The 17,850-nt window shown below is 40.7% G+C and overlaps 1 protein-coding gene across 1 annotated transcript in view; it reads right to left on the reverse strand.

Moving 5' to 3' along the window:
• LOC110958203 (neuropilin-2-like) overlaps positions 1-17,850 on the reverse strand; it is a 99,721-nt gene that overhangs the window by 24,263 nt on the left and 57,608 nt on the right. The window contains exons 10-13 of the mRNA XM_022204622.2: positions 17,516-17,689; positions 16,050-16,194; positions 3,189-3,263; positions 2,039-2,203 (exon numbers count right to left, since the gene is read on the reverse strand). Coding sequence (XP_022060314.1) covers positions 2,039-2,203; positions 3,189-3,263; positions 16,050-16,194; positions 17,516-17,689 — 559 coding nt within the window. The remainder of the gene's footprint in view (positions 1-2,038; positions 2,204-3,188; positions 3,264-16,049; positions 16,195-17,515; positions 17,690-17,850) is intronic.

The raw sequence follows: 17,850 nt of genomic DNA on the forward strand, positions 1-17,850 counted from the left end.
ATGCGACTGCTTTCTTATTAAAGAGAGAAAAAAATCAAGTACTGCTGAGGGAAATAGAGGACGGGTCAGTGAGGAGAGAAAGAGGTGATCAGAGTGATGGAGTGAGAAGACTGGAGGTGGAAAGTGACAGAAAAATGTCGAAGAGTTAGATTTTTTTTTTAAGAAGTGAAAGACTTAAGGCGGATGGAATGAAAGAAATATGGTGCTTTAAGGGTAACAAAGAAACATGAGATGATGATGCCTGAGAGCAAAGAGACATTTGTAGAGACGTTAGAGGCAAATAAAACGCAGGATACAATGGAATAAAGAAAAGAGAGAGAAAACAAGGCAGATAAGATACAGTGAATAACGTTGCAAAGGAGTAAAACTTCAAGGAGACACAAAAAGTTCAGAATTTTGCCTGAAAAAGTCGAAAAAAAAAACCAAACAGTCAAAGTAGAAAATAAAGTAACAAACTGAAAAGAGAAAATAAAGTAACAAACTAGGTTAGGAAAAGTGAAACTGGTAAACTGAACATTGCTTTAAAAACTCCAATTAAGACGTCGCACACACTTTCAGCAGATCAGAGTGAAATCCTTGCATCATAGTTGTTGTCAGCGGTTCCTCCCAGCACTGGGATGCATAATATTCCACCACAGGACAACTGCTTTGCTCTTAATTAGCTCAAGAAGCCTTTGTGCTGAGGAAGGTCAAACATTTCAACATGACGCTGCTTTCTTTTTTGGTGCGTGTGTGTGTTTAGGAAATGAGAAATATCTTGAAATGAGGAATGCCCAGAAAGATGAATGTGCCTCTACTGGGCACATGGAGTTTTCAGAAAGTTTGACTGTTTAATTAGAGGAAGAGACCGACCCATAAATCCTTTTAATGGGTTCCAACCCTGTGGAGGTTTAAAAAGATGGAATGTCTGGTTGGTAAATTTGTACAGTGCGCGTCTGTGTGAGAAAGCTTGCACATTAGAGCTGTAACTATCAATTACTCGTCTCCTTATTATGTTATTCTTATTAAGAGAAATGTGAGAAATATTCACATGAAGACCATTAGTGTCCACGTGTGAAAATAATTAATGCTACACGGCTGCTGTCAGTGATACATGCCACTTACTTACTGCATATGTGCCAACCTTTTATCGGCATAATGTATTCCAGCTAAGAGACCACACTGGTTCTGTATAAGAAAACAATCTTTTCTGAAAATGATGCGCAAAAATGTGGGGGCTGCATTTTGCTCTAGACATTTGCATGTTTGCAGCTGCAGCTCTGCTAATGGAGCATCTATTACTACTCCTGTAGTACAGAGTGAACCTGTAAGTGGAGAGAGAGGTTTGCATTGCGGGTTGTTTGTGGCTTAGCATTATTACTGAGCTTATTCAAGCGCACTTTAAGTCAGAGGAGGGTTTTTTTGATATGTTGTATAATCCGCTTGGTCTCACAGAGGAGATACAGTATGTTCCTGGTGAGTAAAAAGTAATGGAAAATGGGTCAATCTGATAACGGAGTGACTAAGGTAAGATAATACATGGTTGCAAATGCCTTAAAGCAGTGAGTTCCTGGTTCAGTTCTCAGCTAGCCTACACCCTCAGTGAATGCTCTCCATCCCCACATGCTTGCCTTCCTCCACTGCCTCTATCTCATGAATGCAAAAATACCAAAAAACAAGCAAAGAAAAAAAAGCTTCAAGCCACCAAGAACTTCTCTGTCAAAGGCCCTCATGATGTGAAGCTTAAAACATCGCATATCAAATTGAAATATTCCAAAACGTTTAGTTCCTGCCTCATTTTCACTGCCTTGGTCTTCTCCTCGCTCTTTTCACTTTCTTTTTCTTTAAACTTTTGGTCGAGACACAGCATGAGCTCCTGGTGTGATAGTGATTATTGCTGGTTCACTGTATAATAGCTCCTGAATTTATGTGCAGCTAAGAATTTGAATAAAAAAGAGAGAGTTTTTTCCTGAATTATGAGCTGCTACATTCACCAACGTTGCATACTGTGTTTTCATTGTTCTGTATTGTATAAATGAGCATCTCTAAAGGTACTCACTGTCTGACCCCAACGCCAGGTCCTGTCTTGTTCCATGTGTGCCGTGTCCCGTTGAACTGCTGCTGGCTGTGTGCAGCAACCAGCTCACACCTGACTGAGGATCAGCCGACCAGCCGCACAAACTCTGCTCAAAGTCACACACAGCCGACAGGGACGGAGTCGTAGCTGCGAATTAATGAAGAAAGACAGATTATGAACACAGAACATTTTCTTCTTTTATATAAAGCACTAGTGATTACTGGCTCATCTTCTCTTTTTGTTTATTTTCTACTTTCAGAGAGCTTTTTAGCATTGTGTCAAATTTAAACTTCTTTCTTCTCAGTTTCCTTTTATGAGACTTGATGCCATAATGGCTGGCTTCTCCCTATTTTGAAAGTGCTGTGAGAGATACTCCCATTGTGTTTAGATGTTTTGGCAATAGTATAAATGTAATGTGACATCTCAAACAATCACAATGAATACGAATATTAGAGCGTAAAAGAATATGAGAGAGATTATGCGAAGAAAGAAAGACGAAGTGCAGGAGACTGCAGAGATAAGAGAGTCACTGCAAAGATAGAAAATCAAACAGGCATAAAATGGACAGAAAGAAAGCTGCAAACTAATGGGTGAGGGATACAAGGCTTAATAAGACACATGAAAGACAGATAAAGAGCAAAAATATAAGAAAATTGGAAATAAAATAATAAAATAAGCTGCAATTCGTCTAAATGGCTGCATTCAGTGATGCAGCAACAAGAGTAAGAGAGTAGGACCTGCTTAAACAACATCAACGTATATAAACTCCTGTGAGGCTACTTTCCTGGCAGTCTCTGACCTATAGCTGCGAAATCGTATTCCCAATATGTGCGTCTGTGTGTGCGTATGAAGAGGCGAGATCCTCTGGCTGTGAGAGCTTATTTTCACTCAAACAGAGCTTCCTGTGGGACTCTTGAATCTAACAGACTTCAAAGCCCAGAGGCCCCGTGGTGCACAGTGACATCATGAGTTTGACCTTAAGAGCGGCAGTGTGAGCGCAAGTGTGTGTGGATGAGAGACAGGCAGGAATAGATGCGTGTGTGTGCGCCTGCATGAAATCTGCATATGTGAGAGCGGAGATACAATGTGTGAGAGTGCTTTGACATGTGTGTATGTGTGTGTGTGCTTATACCAGGTCTCATTGCTGGAGTTGTCTGTTCCACCCTGGGCGAGGTCGGGGTGGCTGTGTCAGGTAAAGTTGTGGTTTCTGTCAACAACAAAAATATCATTGAAAGTTAGAGTAGAATAGAATAGAACACTGTAGAATAGAATGGAACAGAACAGAATAGAACACTGTAGAATAGAATAGAATAGAATAGAATGCTGTATAACAGAATAGAACACTGTAGAACAGAACAGAATAGAATAGAACGCTGTATAATAGAATAGAACATTGTAGAACAGAACAGAATAGAACGCTGTATAATAGAATAGAACACTGTAGAATAGAACACTGTAGAACAGAACACTGTAGAATAGAATAGAACAGAATAGAATAGAATGCTGTAGAATAGAATAGAACAGAACAGAATAGAACACTGTATAATAGAATAGAACACTGTAGAACAGAACAGAATAGAACACTGTATAATAGAATAGAACACTATAATAGAATAGAACATTATAGAACAGAATAGAACACTAGAACAGAATGGAATAGAATAGACCGCTGCAGAATAGAACACTGTAGAACAGAATGGAATAGAACAGAATAGAATAGAACTTAGAGCAGAATAGAACAGAATAGAGTAGCATTCTCTTCAACAGAATAGAATAAAATAGAAAATAGCACTGCAGAAGAGAAGAGGAGAAGAGAACAGAGCAGAATAGAATACTGTAGAACAGAATAGAATAGAATAGAATAGAATAGAATAGAATAGAATAGAATAGAATAACTCACACTTTCTGTTCTACACAAGCACGGGCAGGAGTTAATCTTAAACACACTCAAACTGTCTGCTGAGTAAGAACAACACTGGACTAACCAAATCTGCGCTCTCCCTTTTAAATATTCACACTTTGTTCTACATCCGCCTCACTGCACAATGGTAAATAGTAATATTTTAACAGTGCAGCTGTGATGTTTGAGCAATGCCAAGAGTTAGACATTATGGTAACTAACGATGTTTGTACGCTGTTGTTTTCCAGGACTGTGTATAAGAGCTGACGTTTGTCATGATCCAGGCAGTGACTGAGTGAGTTGAGGCAGTGAGCCGGCACTCAGCTGACGACTGTGCCACACTGCTCAGTTTATCTACTGCAGGTTGGCACGCGCACACACACACACACACACACACACACACACACACACACACACACACACACACACACACACACACACACACACACACACACACACACACACACACACACACACACACACACACACAGATACACAATGCTATGATGATAGATGCTGCACTCAAACTGACCTTGGAGCACAGCAGCATGCAACCATTGTACGATAGATCAAACAGAGGCACACACACAAACACGTCAGCATCGGGGTATGTCAGCGTAACCCCAAGACCTTCTGGTCTTAATAAGCACTTTTCTACTGCTGGTTAAGATTCCTTAAATGGCCCTGAATGCTTTAGCAGCTCACTGTCTCCCTCTATCTCTCTCTCTCTCTCTCTCTCTCACACACACACACACACACACACGCACTGGTGAGAGTATGTGTGTGTCTATATGTTGACGTAAGGGAACAGAAGAGTGTTTGGCTTGCATGGCACAAGGCTGACACCACAAACCTCTCACCAAATTACTCTCAGAAGCAACTTTTTTCTCCCTCTTCTTCATTTCATGGACTTTTTCTTCCCTTCCTTCCTTCTGCTCTCTCCCCTCCCTCCCCTCTATCTCTCCGTCATTTGTCTCAATAAATCTGACCAGATTCAGCTCTGCTTTGCAAAACCACCATCAACACCACAAAAAAGCTACGCGCACATAAACACACATGCTCTCCCTCTCACACACATAAAATCTCCCTCCGTGCCTCTCCAGCATGGAAGTGAAATAATATCTAGTGTTGTTTCTGTTTTACCACAACCGCAATTTTCGTCTTCATAACTCTTTCTCTCGCTCTCTTTCTGTCATCTCTCCCTGAGGTATATTTTGATTTTCATTCGCCCCTTTGCTTTTGTCTACCCGCAGCTCTTTCTTTCTCTTTGGTAAGATTATGTCGCTTCTTTTTGCTCTTTCCAAAGATCTCTCGCTTTCTTCTCAGCCTTTCAGCGCCTCTCTCCGTGCCATAACTCTGTCTAGTGTTATTTTATGCATATTCTAACCACCAGCTCAGTGAATCCGAGACTACTGTTGATTTACTGCTTGTGTAGCAGCGGAGATGTTTCCATGACTCACATGGTGATCTCCCACTCTGTGTGTGTCTTGTTTATTGTGAACTGTTAACCTTTTCTAGCATTTGCTAATAGCTCTGACTTCACTGCAGAGTCTTGGTTCATCCATTCATCTAACGTGTGTTGCGCATGTGCATAACTTTATTGAGTTGTTTACACAGGCAGCTCACAGTGAAAGTCCACAGGATTGTTATATAAGTCCAAACACTCATATTGCTGTTTCAACACACACACATACACACAGAATCAGATATTAACATTGGATAAGCAGCTCCCAGCTGCTGACATTAAGCTGTTTTAATTTGGTGCCCTTTACCGCCGTAATTAGCCCCCCATATGGAGGAAGAGAGGGGGGAATAGAGATGAGAGAGAGCAACATAAAGAAGGAAACACGACCCTTTCCTCCTCGCCCCACCATTTTCCTAATTAGTGACCACACACAGCTCCTGTCAGCCTCCTATTTCCATCTCCATCTCCCCTCCACCTGTCTAATCCAATTTTGCTCTCCGTCTCTCCTCGCCTCTCCACCCTGCTTCCTCCATTCCACATCCTCTTCATCATCTTTCATCCACATCCTGTTCCTATCCATCAGGGTCTCTACTGTAGCTTCTGTAAAGGTCAGTAAAAGCATTTACATAAGTTCCATTAATTATCAATTATTTTATATTTGTTGTGTTAGTTAAAGGTGCTGTTGCATTAAGCTTTTTTTATGCTTGCTGAGATGAGTTCAATCCAATTCATGTTTTCAGCGTTTTCACAAATGCTTCTCATGAGGAGAGGCGATACGAGAAGACTCTCCTTCACCTACACCTTTATGTTTTATCAATGAAAGAGTTGTAATTGAAGTAGTTGCTGCAGGACTTTGACAATGTTATTTTTTTCACATTTTGCATCAATGTTGCATAAATGCAGTGGGAAGTTCTAAATTCTTCAGAAATCCTGTGCCATGTCCATTCACTTTGCTCGACACACCGCAGGAATAATCACATTGACACGGTGCTGCAGACTAATCTGTAAGTAGCTGCTACATCCTGTAAAAGGTGCAAAAGCACAGGCTTTCAGAAACATCCCCGTGTATTTTTTTGTCCTCAATATGAGGAGCAATGTGACTGTCTAGACCAACACGTATCTATTATAGCATGAATAGAGCAGTCTGCTGTACGCTTTCAAACTTGGCATCTATCTGCAGACACAGACATGGACTGAAAGGAAAATGCAAGCCAATGAGTGTTCAGTCACCCATAGAAAGATAACTTGGTCATGTTTTTAACATGAAGGTTCAGACAAAGATGTTAAGGGGAAAAAAACAATCCGTACATCTATATTCTGCAGATGGGTCATCCTGAGGACCACTGAGTTGCCGCAACCTGCCATGACTCTCCAACTTCATCTTTTACACATGCACACACTCCTCAAACGGAGAAACAGAAGGTGTCATAGGCCCAAGGGCTCATTGTAAAGCTGCTGACTGAGCAGGGCGAAGCGGAAACAGAGAGACGAAAACTGTTCAATTATGGAAAGAGCTCTGGGTATAAATCTACCTCTGTCAGCCTAAATAATGACTACTGACACAGTGTGTGTGTGTGTGTGTGTGTGTGTGTGTGTGTGTGTGTGTGTGTGTGTGTGTGTGTGTGTGTGTGTCTGGGAAAGAGAGAGACTGTCGTCGCTCCTCAATTATTGGTGACATGGTGCATGTGTGTGTGTGTGCAGGAGGGATTTCCTTTCCTTAATGACCATGTGATTGACTGACAGCCTGAAAGCCATGCCCCTCTGTACAACAGACCTCCAGTAATAGCTCACTACTTAGACTAGCTACAGCAGATTGACTGACCCGTCTGCCATAGGTATCTACTCAGAGTAAATACAGTTTCCACTTAGAAATACATCTTTCTATCATGTCATTCTATTAACTTGAAAGCTCCTTCACAACTGTTGCCCTGTACAGTAGTGGTTAGCAGCATACATTTGGTGCAAATGATTTCAGCGTAAACCTGGGAAACATTACATACAACATGGCTATATACACTGCTGAAACCGTAGCAGCAGAAAGGAGTGGAGCAGAAAATGACTTCTTAGACAGGAAACTTTGATAAGCAAAGTTTTACTGCTTCTAGCTGTTAAAGTATGACATCAAATGAGAAGCGTTTTGGAGTGTTTCTTGGGTAAAAAAGAAAAAAATCATGCCAGCGATCTGAATGGCAAATCAGACAACTATTCTTAAAAAACAAAACTGCAGGTTTGATTTGTATGTAGCTGAAAGTACCGCACTAATTATGACTCCCTCTACTGCAGATGAGTGGTTGGGAAAACAAGCTCTTTATAGCAAGGAATTATTTCCAGACTAAATGCCTAATTAGCTCATTGTACAGCAAGCTACCAATAATATCTATTTTTATGGTAAGTGCTACACTGGACCACAAGTTTTTTTAATGTTTAGTAGATGAGGAAGGAGAGTTTCTGTAACCCACTAAAACTTCGCACATGTCTGTTGTTAAAAAAGCACCAATAATAGGGCTTAAAGTGTGGCTAAAAGGCAGAGCCAAGAGCTGCACAATCAAGGCACCAGAAGCGAGGATGCTCTTTATGTCAGGAAACTCCTGACAGTGAATTGCTCATTAGCCCATTGTGCAACAAAGCACCACGAGGTATGTGATTGTAATTGTCGCCTTAAGTGTCAAGCTAAGTACGACAACAACTGAGATGATAAAAAGAAGCTGCTGGCAATGAATGGCTAACTACATCAGTGAACCAAAGTCAGCTACAAAGGAAATGAGCTTAAGTGTGGCAAAAACCATTAAGCTAAGTATGCCATTAAGATCTGTGAAGAAGAGAAGGACAGCTTTCTAGCTTGCCATGCATTAATATGTTAACAAGGATATGGGTTTAACTACTTCCAAGGCTTTTCACTACTTTTTGGCCAAGTTAAATCGCAGGCACAAGACACTGACAGACTGCATGCAAATTTTAGGTCACGGAATAAAAATTAACATGTTGTGTTTTCTACCAGTGAACTTTACTGAATACATGCTTCTATTTAAGACTTTGGTTTCAAACATCACATACAATGGTAATAACAAAGACACTTATTTGCTGCTGTTGCTCCAAAAAAACTTACTCTGTGCTTTTAATTTTAACTCATGGACTGTCCAGCAGAATTTAAATCACCAATCACATTTCAACACTTACATGTAAGTGATTAGTTCTTTTTTTACTTTGAAAAATCAAAGCATGGATGGATGGGGAAACAGAGAAAAAAAGATGAGAGGCAGACATATCTGGGAAACACTGGAAAGGCGTGGTGAGCAGAACCTAAATATTTATAATGGAAAAACACAAGCTTTTCTGCACACAGACACACATAAACACACAGGCACCCACAATGAACCTGAGCCCAATCTTAAGTGCTTCCATGTGTAATATCTCAAAGGAGGGGAAGAAAAAGATAAACTTAGCTATCCTGAAGTAGATGGCGGTTCGTTGTATATGGTTCAAAATAGTTTTTAAGAGTTCAAATTATGCACACTTACAGATTTAGAATTTTATTTTTGGGTCTACTACTACTACTACAATGCTTGCATGCCTTATACTTAAAAACAGTTTTTCAAACTATACATCTCCACAACACCTATTCACACTCTCTGTCTGTTTCAGCCACATTACAAAAAAGTACTATGTGCTTTGATTAGTCAACTGGCCTCACAAAAGTAACATGAATGAAGGTGACAGTGGTTACATACTGTGATTCAGGAACTATGAGTATAGGCAGATGCAGAAGTGACTCTAGTGAAGAAATAATGGAAGACTGCGGAGAAGCTATTTAATTCTGGTTAGAGCATGGGACAAACTAGCTTTTGGGCAGGAATTATGCTAATCTGTTTTCCGGTGATGTAAATAGCCTCAAGTCCTTAACTTCCCTTAGTCTGAACTTTGGGCTTTGTAAGTTTATGGACCTTTTACATGTACAAAAAGCAGCTATATAGCACAATAAAAAGCAAAAACCCAAAAGTGCAATATGGCTCTTTAAGTTCTTTGGGTGCATGCTTGGTTTTTACACATTTAACACTGAGGCATCTTTGCAACCTGTAGATGTGGCCTTTTGTCTTGGTTAGAACATAAGCCCAGGGCAGGAGCTCTGCTGCAGACACTGAACATCTCTGCAGTGTGGACAATTGATTTTCTTGTCACTCCAACACCCTGGTGAATTGTATTGTCAGACACTTAAGAACATATTGTCAGTGTCCTGTAAAAAGTCAGAACAGTTATCCCTTCAGGAACCAAAATCTTAAAATTAGATACTGGTTTTCAAACTCTGTGTGTTTAAATTGTACCATGCCTGATTTTGCTTTGGCTTAATTAGAGAGGCATAAAACATTTAGTGGTTGCTGAAGGTAATAACAGTGTTCATGAACTGCAAAAAGAAAATTAGGAAGCAGGTTTATTTTGCTTTGACTTTAAATGGCTGAGATGGACAAGTGAAAGATCGGTCTGTAGAAACAATTGGGCATGAGAAGGAGACAAAGGAAAGAATCCATGAGTACAAGGACAACAGGGGAGAGGGGAAGGTGAAGACCGTGGAGGGAAGGAGTGTTGGTCTGCGTGGGTGTGGCTGTGATGGTGGGGGAACTGTTACAGGAGCCTTGGCAGGAGACGGAACAAACACTGCAGAAGCTGCAAACATTTGCACCCTCAGCCTCTCTCACTGACAATATTTTGTATTTCTGCTTTTCCTATAAAATGACTTGATGAAAAACTCAAGAAGCCAAACACTGACTGATACATATTTAATAATATGTCTACCCATTTTTGCCCTTTCAATACTGTCAATATTCCTGAATAAAAATAAGTAAAGATTATCCAAATGAGTCTGTGGTCTCAACTGCCACTTTCAAGACTTTTTGAATACAACATGGTGTTGAATTTATATTATGGCCTCATTTTGAGTGAAATAGTGGATAATGCAGGATGTTTTAGGGTAGGACTACGTTGTGATAGACAGCTCACTGCTGTCTCAACATGCATATTGTCCAATGCTTCTTATTTACACTATATCTCTAATCCATATAATGAATGCATTCACAATATTTTAACTCATTAGGACCTGATGCAACATATGTGTTTACATCCTTTAAGTATATGGCAACGTTTGCATATCTCTCTCTTTAATGGAGGATGTGACTTGATCACATTTTGTATGATTTTGTATGATTTGTTTGACTTAAAGTGCTCTAATGTTGCTTCCAACTCTAAAAAGAGATGCAAACGTCACAGCAGGTATTATAGGGTTAAACAAGCTGCATACTGGTTATTGTTATTGGCCAGCGTAGTGCTTCTATAATCACATCACTTTAATCTCTGCGGTGAGACGAGGAGAGAGAAAAGACATGTGAAGGAGGAGCAGAGGAGGGAGATGAGTGGGTGTAACTGAGTACACATCCCACCGATCACATGAAAGTGTTTGGACCGGAGCCTCAGCTCACATGTGAAAGTGATCAGCAATGCTGGACTCACACACACACACACACACACACACACACACACACACACACACACACACACACACACACACACACACACACACACACACACACACACACACACACACACACACTTGGCTAAATCTGAATAACTGGCTGGAAACCTGGAACAGCAGAACACCTCTAGATCCTTCTACAACAAGAACAGCATTTGCTTCAGGGTGCCACTGTAACTATGCACTGTGTGTGTGTGTTTGCGTGCGTTCTGCGCTCATCTTCACTCCCTTCTGAATGACAGACAAGTTCTTGGCCATCATTCACTGCTACATATTACAGCATAAATCCCAAACATACTTTTACTTTGATTCAGGCTTCCTACATGGAAATCTGATGCAGTGTGCTTAGCCAACAACCTTCACATTCATAAAAACCTACATTTGCGCTGGGATTTGTCACACAGAACCGTGTCTTTTTTCAGGCAGGAGACTGTCAGTTTTGTTCAAAGACTCCTACACAGTCCCTGTCGAGGTATTTCCTCAGGTCTGCCAGTCACAGGGCCAACCTCGTTGCTATCACTGCCCCAACTTCACGATCCAGATTTTTCAGTAAAAGGCAACAGAAGCAAACCATCAGTCATGGATGGTGTAATCTACCAATAATAGTGCCCCTATTGGGTTAATCATTGTGATTTTGTTGGAATACAGCAATAAGATGCATAATTTCTGTCAGAATCTGTTTGGCAGTGTCTAAGATTTCCATGATCCCAAGAGCAGCAGCAGCAGATGAACGAAAGAGAAAGCTGTTATTAGCCACTCTGAGGTTCTGGACATAAAGCTGTGTGTGTGTGTGTGTGTGTGTGTTTGTCATTGTCTCTCTGTTATTTTCTTCAAGTACCACACCCAAAACATTGTAGTTTTCAATGGAGATGAGAAACTAAGCATGTATTTAGACAGCTAAGAACAATCCCTCCTCTTTATGCCAAACAGGTGGCGCGTGTGTGCATGTACATATGTGCCTGCCTGCCTGCCAACAACTAGGTGTGGAGTGAAAGCGATGAGAGCATAGCAGATGTTCTGATAGCTCAGTCATTTAAAACATGAACAAAACTGGCAGCTAGTAAGCGCTCAGTTCACATCCAATAGTTGGGGTTACAAGACCTAAATTACATGTTGCCTTCACAGCTAGCGTGAATGATTAGAACGAGTTCGGCAATAACATTCGGGCTTCTGTTCCTGTGTTTGCACCGACGGTTTGGCACAATAATGAGATGCTAAACTACATTATTGTGTGCCCCCTAAGAACTGTGGATCTGTAATTTTGGATTTCTTTATTGTAATTGGATGCTGAGATTGTCTCTCTCATGTGAGGAAATTGTTTTAGAGCCCTGAGGACAGGTCAGTGCGCTTCATCGTGAAATATGAACACAATACAGGGGCAGTGATGGAAAAGCAATTTCTCTGAGTTTGTGAAATGTGATGTTTGGAGGCTACGAGATTTGTAACTGCATTATCATATTGTTTGGGTCTCTACATGTCAATAAGGTTAGCTTAAGCGACACAACCTACTTATATTTAATGCATGTACGCACTTATTTTTGGAGTAGGTCAGCAGTCTGGACAGCTGAAAAGTTTCTTATTTATGTCAACATCTGGAAGGAATTTAACTTGGACATGAGCTTATTTTTTCAGAATGCAATAATCATGTGATAAATAAAAATCAGAGACCCAAGCCTGCCCTTGGTATTCACCAGTGAAGGTCCATATTCAGTCCACAAAGAAAGAAAGTGAGAGCAGAGGTCTGAAACCAATTACTGAATATAAGCGGAGCTGTTCTGACTGTTGCTTTCAGTGGAAAAGGTGGACATGTGTGTTTGTAATGATGTCAGTGAACATGTGGTTGCCTTACACCCACAATGTCTCTTCCAAGTCATTCAAAAAATTTACTATTTCACGGTTTATTTCCTAAACAGTGCTGAAAGAGGCGCGGCGGAGGCTTGATGCTGAAGTAGTGGGAAAAGGGAACTAACTGTAGGTGGAGCGGCCATGTGTTGTCTGTGTATACAGTCTGTTTTGCTCACATGGATGCTTGCCTGACAAAGGTCGAAACATTGCTCTAAAAACTCAGGAGCCTCCTCCATAAAAGGGAACTCCAACAACTCAAATGTAAAAAGCAAGTGGGGGCAGCCTTTTATTACAGGTTGCCTCATGGATGTCAAGCTTGGGGAAAAGAAAAATCAGGGTTTGAAGCATTTTGGAGGATGCCTGTCTAGAGGAATGAGAAGTATTACTGCGAATCACCGGATTTATTTCAAATCTGAGTCTTCCCTTCTATCTGTAGCTGTGTGCGTGTGTCTCTGTGTGTGTGAATTTACAGCAGAGGCCTGCTAGAGTTGAGTGTGTGCATTTTGTGTGGTTGTGACTTATGTGTAAACAGCTGTGTTCAGTGGACTGAAGCTGATGCACTGTTGAATATTTTATCTTCCTTTGCAACACAACTGCTTGGACAAACACACACTCGCACACACACAAGAAGCAAGAAGAAAAACAAAGTGTATTTCTTTCCGCACTCAGATGTGCTTTTCTGTTGTTTTCCATTTATAGCTCTAGTAAAATGACTGGGGAGATGATGTGTTTTTCAGGATTATTATCCTCACATCACTCGGTGTGGAGACAATTAAAAACCAGACAAATTTAACCAAATTCACTTGCTCTAAGCCACTAAGATGTAGCATTATCTTGGTGTGTGGTTGTGTGTTGCGTTTCAGATGGTAGCGGGAGCAATCACTGCGGTGCTCACGTTAGGTGGGAACGAACTGTTACGATGTCTAATGCATGGATTACATCCAGAGGGCAAACATCTGGCATGCAGACACAGACTGCCAGACCAGCAGACAATCAGTGAAACTGCACTCGTCGAGATGTTGATCTTTACTGCGATCACGGAGATGATGGCTGCAGATATGACGTGCATGATGTTATTAGGTGCAATCACAAAGCCTCTGTGTGGAAACAGTGCCAGTCCAGACACAAAGGTTGCGGTCTTTGTAAATGGACATATTAGTCACATGGTTTATGTCAAGGTTTGTGTTTTACTGTTATTTAATAGTGCGTACTAAATGTTCTGCTCACTGCCAGTCACCTGAAATGAGAAAAAGAAGTTTCCACCCGGAAAACATTTTACCCTTTCATTAAAGATTCTGTTAAGTAGGGGAGCAGTTAAATTAAATTACGTTTGGAACCACAAGATTGGGAAATGGGAAAACCGTTAAATAGATGTAGACAGAGTTTAATGGTCTAAGCGGCATATGCAATACTATAGTTTTGAGCTCCTTTTAGTACTCCTTTATTTAACACTAAACCTTAATAGATAAAAATGTAATTTTCAGTTTTCCACTCACTACCGCACTTTTCTGGGTGATGGTTATAGTAAATAAACCGCTGTGTGAAGAAAAACAATCACAGAATCCAGCTTTTCTTTAAGGTTCAATCTATATCCAAGGTAAACTGTGCTATACCTGATTTTAAATAATTTTTTAATGATGTCAAATCTTGTGTTCATTCTGAAATTTCTGTCACATCTGTCTGTGGTAACTGGTTAAAAACTGTATCACAGTGGAGGCTGCCCCTTCTGTCTCCATCATCACCAGCCTCCTGGTTAGGCCTGACACATCTGGGATATATTGTTCCCTTTGGGCTTCCTCCCTCTCTGCCTCACACACACTCACACGCACACATGAGCTCAGAAATACAGAAGTGGAGCCATCAGTTGTAGCCAACAGCCCTCTTCATGTCCACTGGGAACAGGTACGTGTCATTTCCTGTACTTGTCTTCACCTGTCACATAACACAACCTGACTAAAGCAGTGAGATCTGATGGCACATGAAGGCGAGAGGAGAGGAGGAAGGCCATAAAAAAAGCATTGGCAAAGAGGCCATTTTCAAATAAGGGCAGATTCTAGTTAGGAAAACATAAGCGCAGTTATTTTATCTCTAATTATGATGACTGCAGTTCAGCTCTGATTATTTTATAATGCAGCAAAAGGTATTAAGAAAAATATTTAAACATTAGTGACAAGGCATCCATTGTTTTACTTCCCTTGCAATTGAATCTATGCAGCACATTATTATTGCCAAAGTTAAGTATTAAATGTGACCAGACTTGCACAATGGCCTGCTTTATTTCTAAAGTTATTTTGTAGCTGAGAAAAAAATGCCACCACTAACAAGATCCATACCGCACTGGTATTATAATAAATTGTGTTTGCACAGCTCAGTAAAGCAACATATAGAGTAATGGTCTACATTCATCACCCTACACACACTGCACGCTGAATCACCACTCTTTATTAACAACTGTTGACAGTAATCCTTAACCAGAAAAATAGATCAAATGCTTCACTGAAAAAGGAAAAGTGATGTTTTCTTAATCTTTAACCCCGCTGATTAGGGATTGATCACAAATACCAAACTTCAGTGGACCATGTACTGAAACTAATCCTTCACAACACACTAGCAACATGTTACCTAACAACAGCCTGTGCACACAATAAAACACACAGCTGGCCACTATTAATAAAAGTCCCATGACCTAGACATGTTAATCCTCGTCCAGACATGTTAAAAAATCTCCTATGGAGCAAGATGATTAACTTCTACCACTATTATTACAGAGAGCACATCAGTAAGAATACACACATACATACACACATGTATACATACTTACAAAGACAGAAATTCAAATCCATGCACAATGGCAGATAAACATATAAAGATGACAAAGAGATTAATGGTATGATGTCCACAGAATATTAAAGTCACAAATGTTTGTTTGCAATCATGTTCATAGATCATGTTATATGCAGTACATATGTGCATACATATCATAACACTGTATGAGTTCATGAAGATTTACTATGTAAGATTGCTCTTGATCACAGCTGGTGGATAGTTTGTCTTAATTGTAGATTTTTAAAGCATTGTCTAATGTGTTTCATTACCAAAGAAAGGCACTGCTGCAGTGAATTTGTACATTTATCTTAATTTTAAGTGTGTACAAACTCATAGTTCTTGAATCCACGGTGTTGTGTGTGATTCATGTGCATGTCATTGTCTGGAGGTGTACCTAGCCTTCTGCCATCATAAATATAAATGCATGCATTCTTACCGGGCAGGTCACAGCCGAGGATCTCCATTCTCATGCCGATCCCAGCGGGCGACCACCTCTCTGGAAACACTCTGATGTGCTGGGCCACTATCTCATCAAACCTCCGCACCTCTGGAGTATCATAGTGGCTGTTACCCTCAAAAATCTGGGGGAAGACATGAAGATGTCATTAGTGTTTTTCAATGTCTAACAGTGCAAAAGCTAAGCGCAAAAGTGTTCCTCTCCTGTAAAAAAAAGAGCATTTTCATTGCAAATGTAAGATTCCTGGTTTGGTTTTATTCATGCACTTAATGGAAAAATCCACCTATGGCAAAGTTCTGTTGCCTCCTACGTTGGAAAACAGCTTCTTTCTAAGGTAGGAGTTTTAACAGTCAGTGATAAGCCTCTTCTTATGTTACACACCATATATCAGAATAAATCAATTGTTACAACCATTTAGTTGCAAAGCTAACACAGAGGGTGAGTTTTCTCAAACAATGGAGGAACCTGTAAAAGCAGGAGAGGCAGTAAAATTTTGTAATTTCCCCATTCCCTCCCATTCCACTCAAGTCTCTGTGAAAAACAACAGGAAAACGGTAAGCCTGTCTGAACCCATATAACACAACTCATCAGCATTGTTTCCCTCCCAGGTATGACATGTGTCATAAAAATAACAACAGAGAGCATGTTACCTTTGATTTTCAAATAATCTTTGAGGCAGCAGCAGCCTCTGGCAAAAACACAAGATTCATTACAGGCTTAAATCTGACTAGACCGCAACAACCCTCTCAAAAATGTGGGCTGTGAAAGTTGTACTATTGGTTTCATTAATTGAACTGTATCTTCTGTCTTCCCCATTTCTGGAATTTTAAAAACGTATGATGAATTTCCCAGGATACTCATTTAAACAGACAGGCAGATGAGAGGGAACAGGATTTTAGCATCAGGAGAAAATCCAGGCACTCAGTAGTACTATTAAAGCGTTTTAAGACACAGCCTCAGAAAGGAGAACAAAGTTTAAAGTGCCCTGTCTCACAGTGCGTTAGACTGCCAGCAGTGTTGAGTGGTGATGCAGGAAAGACATTTTTAATTAACACCCATGAGAGACAAATAGAGGATGAGTGAACAAGAGGATGAGAGATGGAGAAGAGCGGAGAGGGAGGGTACATAGGACTTAGAGAGGCTAAGACAGAAGCAGGGAGAATGAGGAGTGAGGTGATTAAATTGAATTATTATCAGACCTGAGGCTGTAATAAAATGACTTTTTTGCTAAAAATGACAAGAATGAGAGAGAGAGAGAGAAAAGAGGGAGAGGGAGAAGGGGCAATGAAAGAGAGAAAGGGAAGGAGACAGTGGGAGAAGCAGGAGGGACTAAGAGACAGCTATAAATAAACTACAAATGAGGGAGAACTGACAATGGCAATCAGAGGATGGAGAGTACATGTGTCGGACAGACAGAGATTATGTGTGTGATTGTCCTCTGCTACCTTCGCAAATCCAGTCTTGCTGTCGGTGATGTAGCTCCAGTCTTTGCCGGTCAAGCTGTGAGCAAGTTTGTACTTTCTGACAAATGCTCTGTTCTCAGCGCTGGTGCTGCCTTCCAGCCCTCTTGCACCCTGGGTAATAATGCCACGCACCATCTTGGGCACACCGAGGTCCACCTGCAACCCACAAAAACACAACTATTATTGTTCGCTCACTTTCTGCCCCACGGAACCAATCGATTTCCACGTCCCCTGCCTCTTGTTGCAGCTGTGACTCTACCCAGCATGTGATCAATCAAATGCTGGTTTTCCATCGTGGACTCTTAATACGTTTGAGG

Source organism: Acanthochromis polyacanthus, chromosome 14, assembly GCF_021347895.1.
Source record: "Acanthochromis polyacanthus isolate Apoly-LR-REF ecotype Palm Island chromosome 14, KAUST_Apoly_ChrSc, whole genome shotgun sequence".
In the NCBI taxonomy this organism is placed as follows: Eukaryota; Metazoa; Chordata; class Actinopteri; family Pomacentridae; genus Acanthochromis; species Acanthochromis polyacanthus.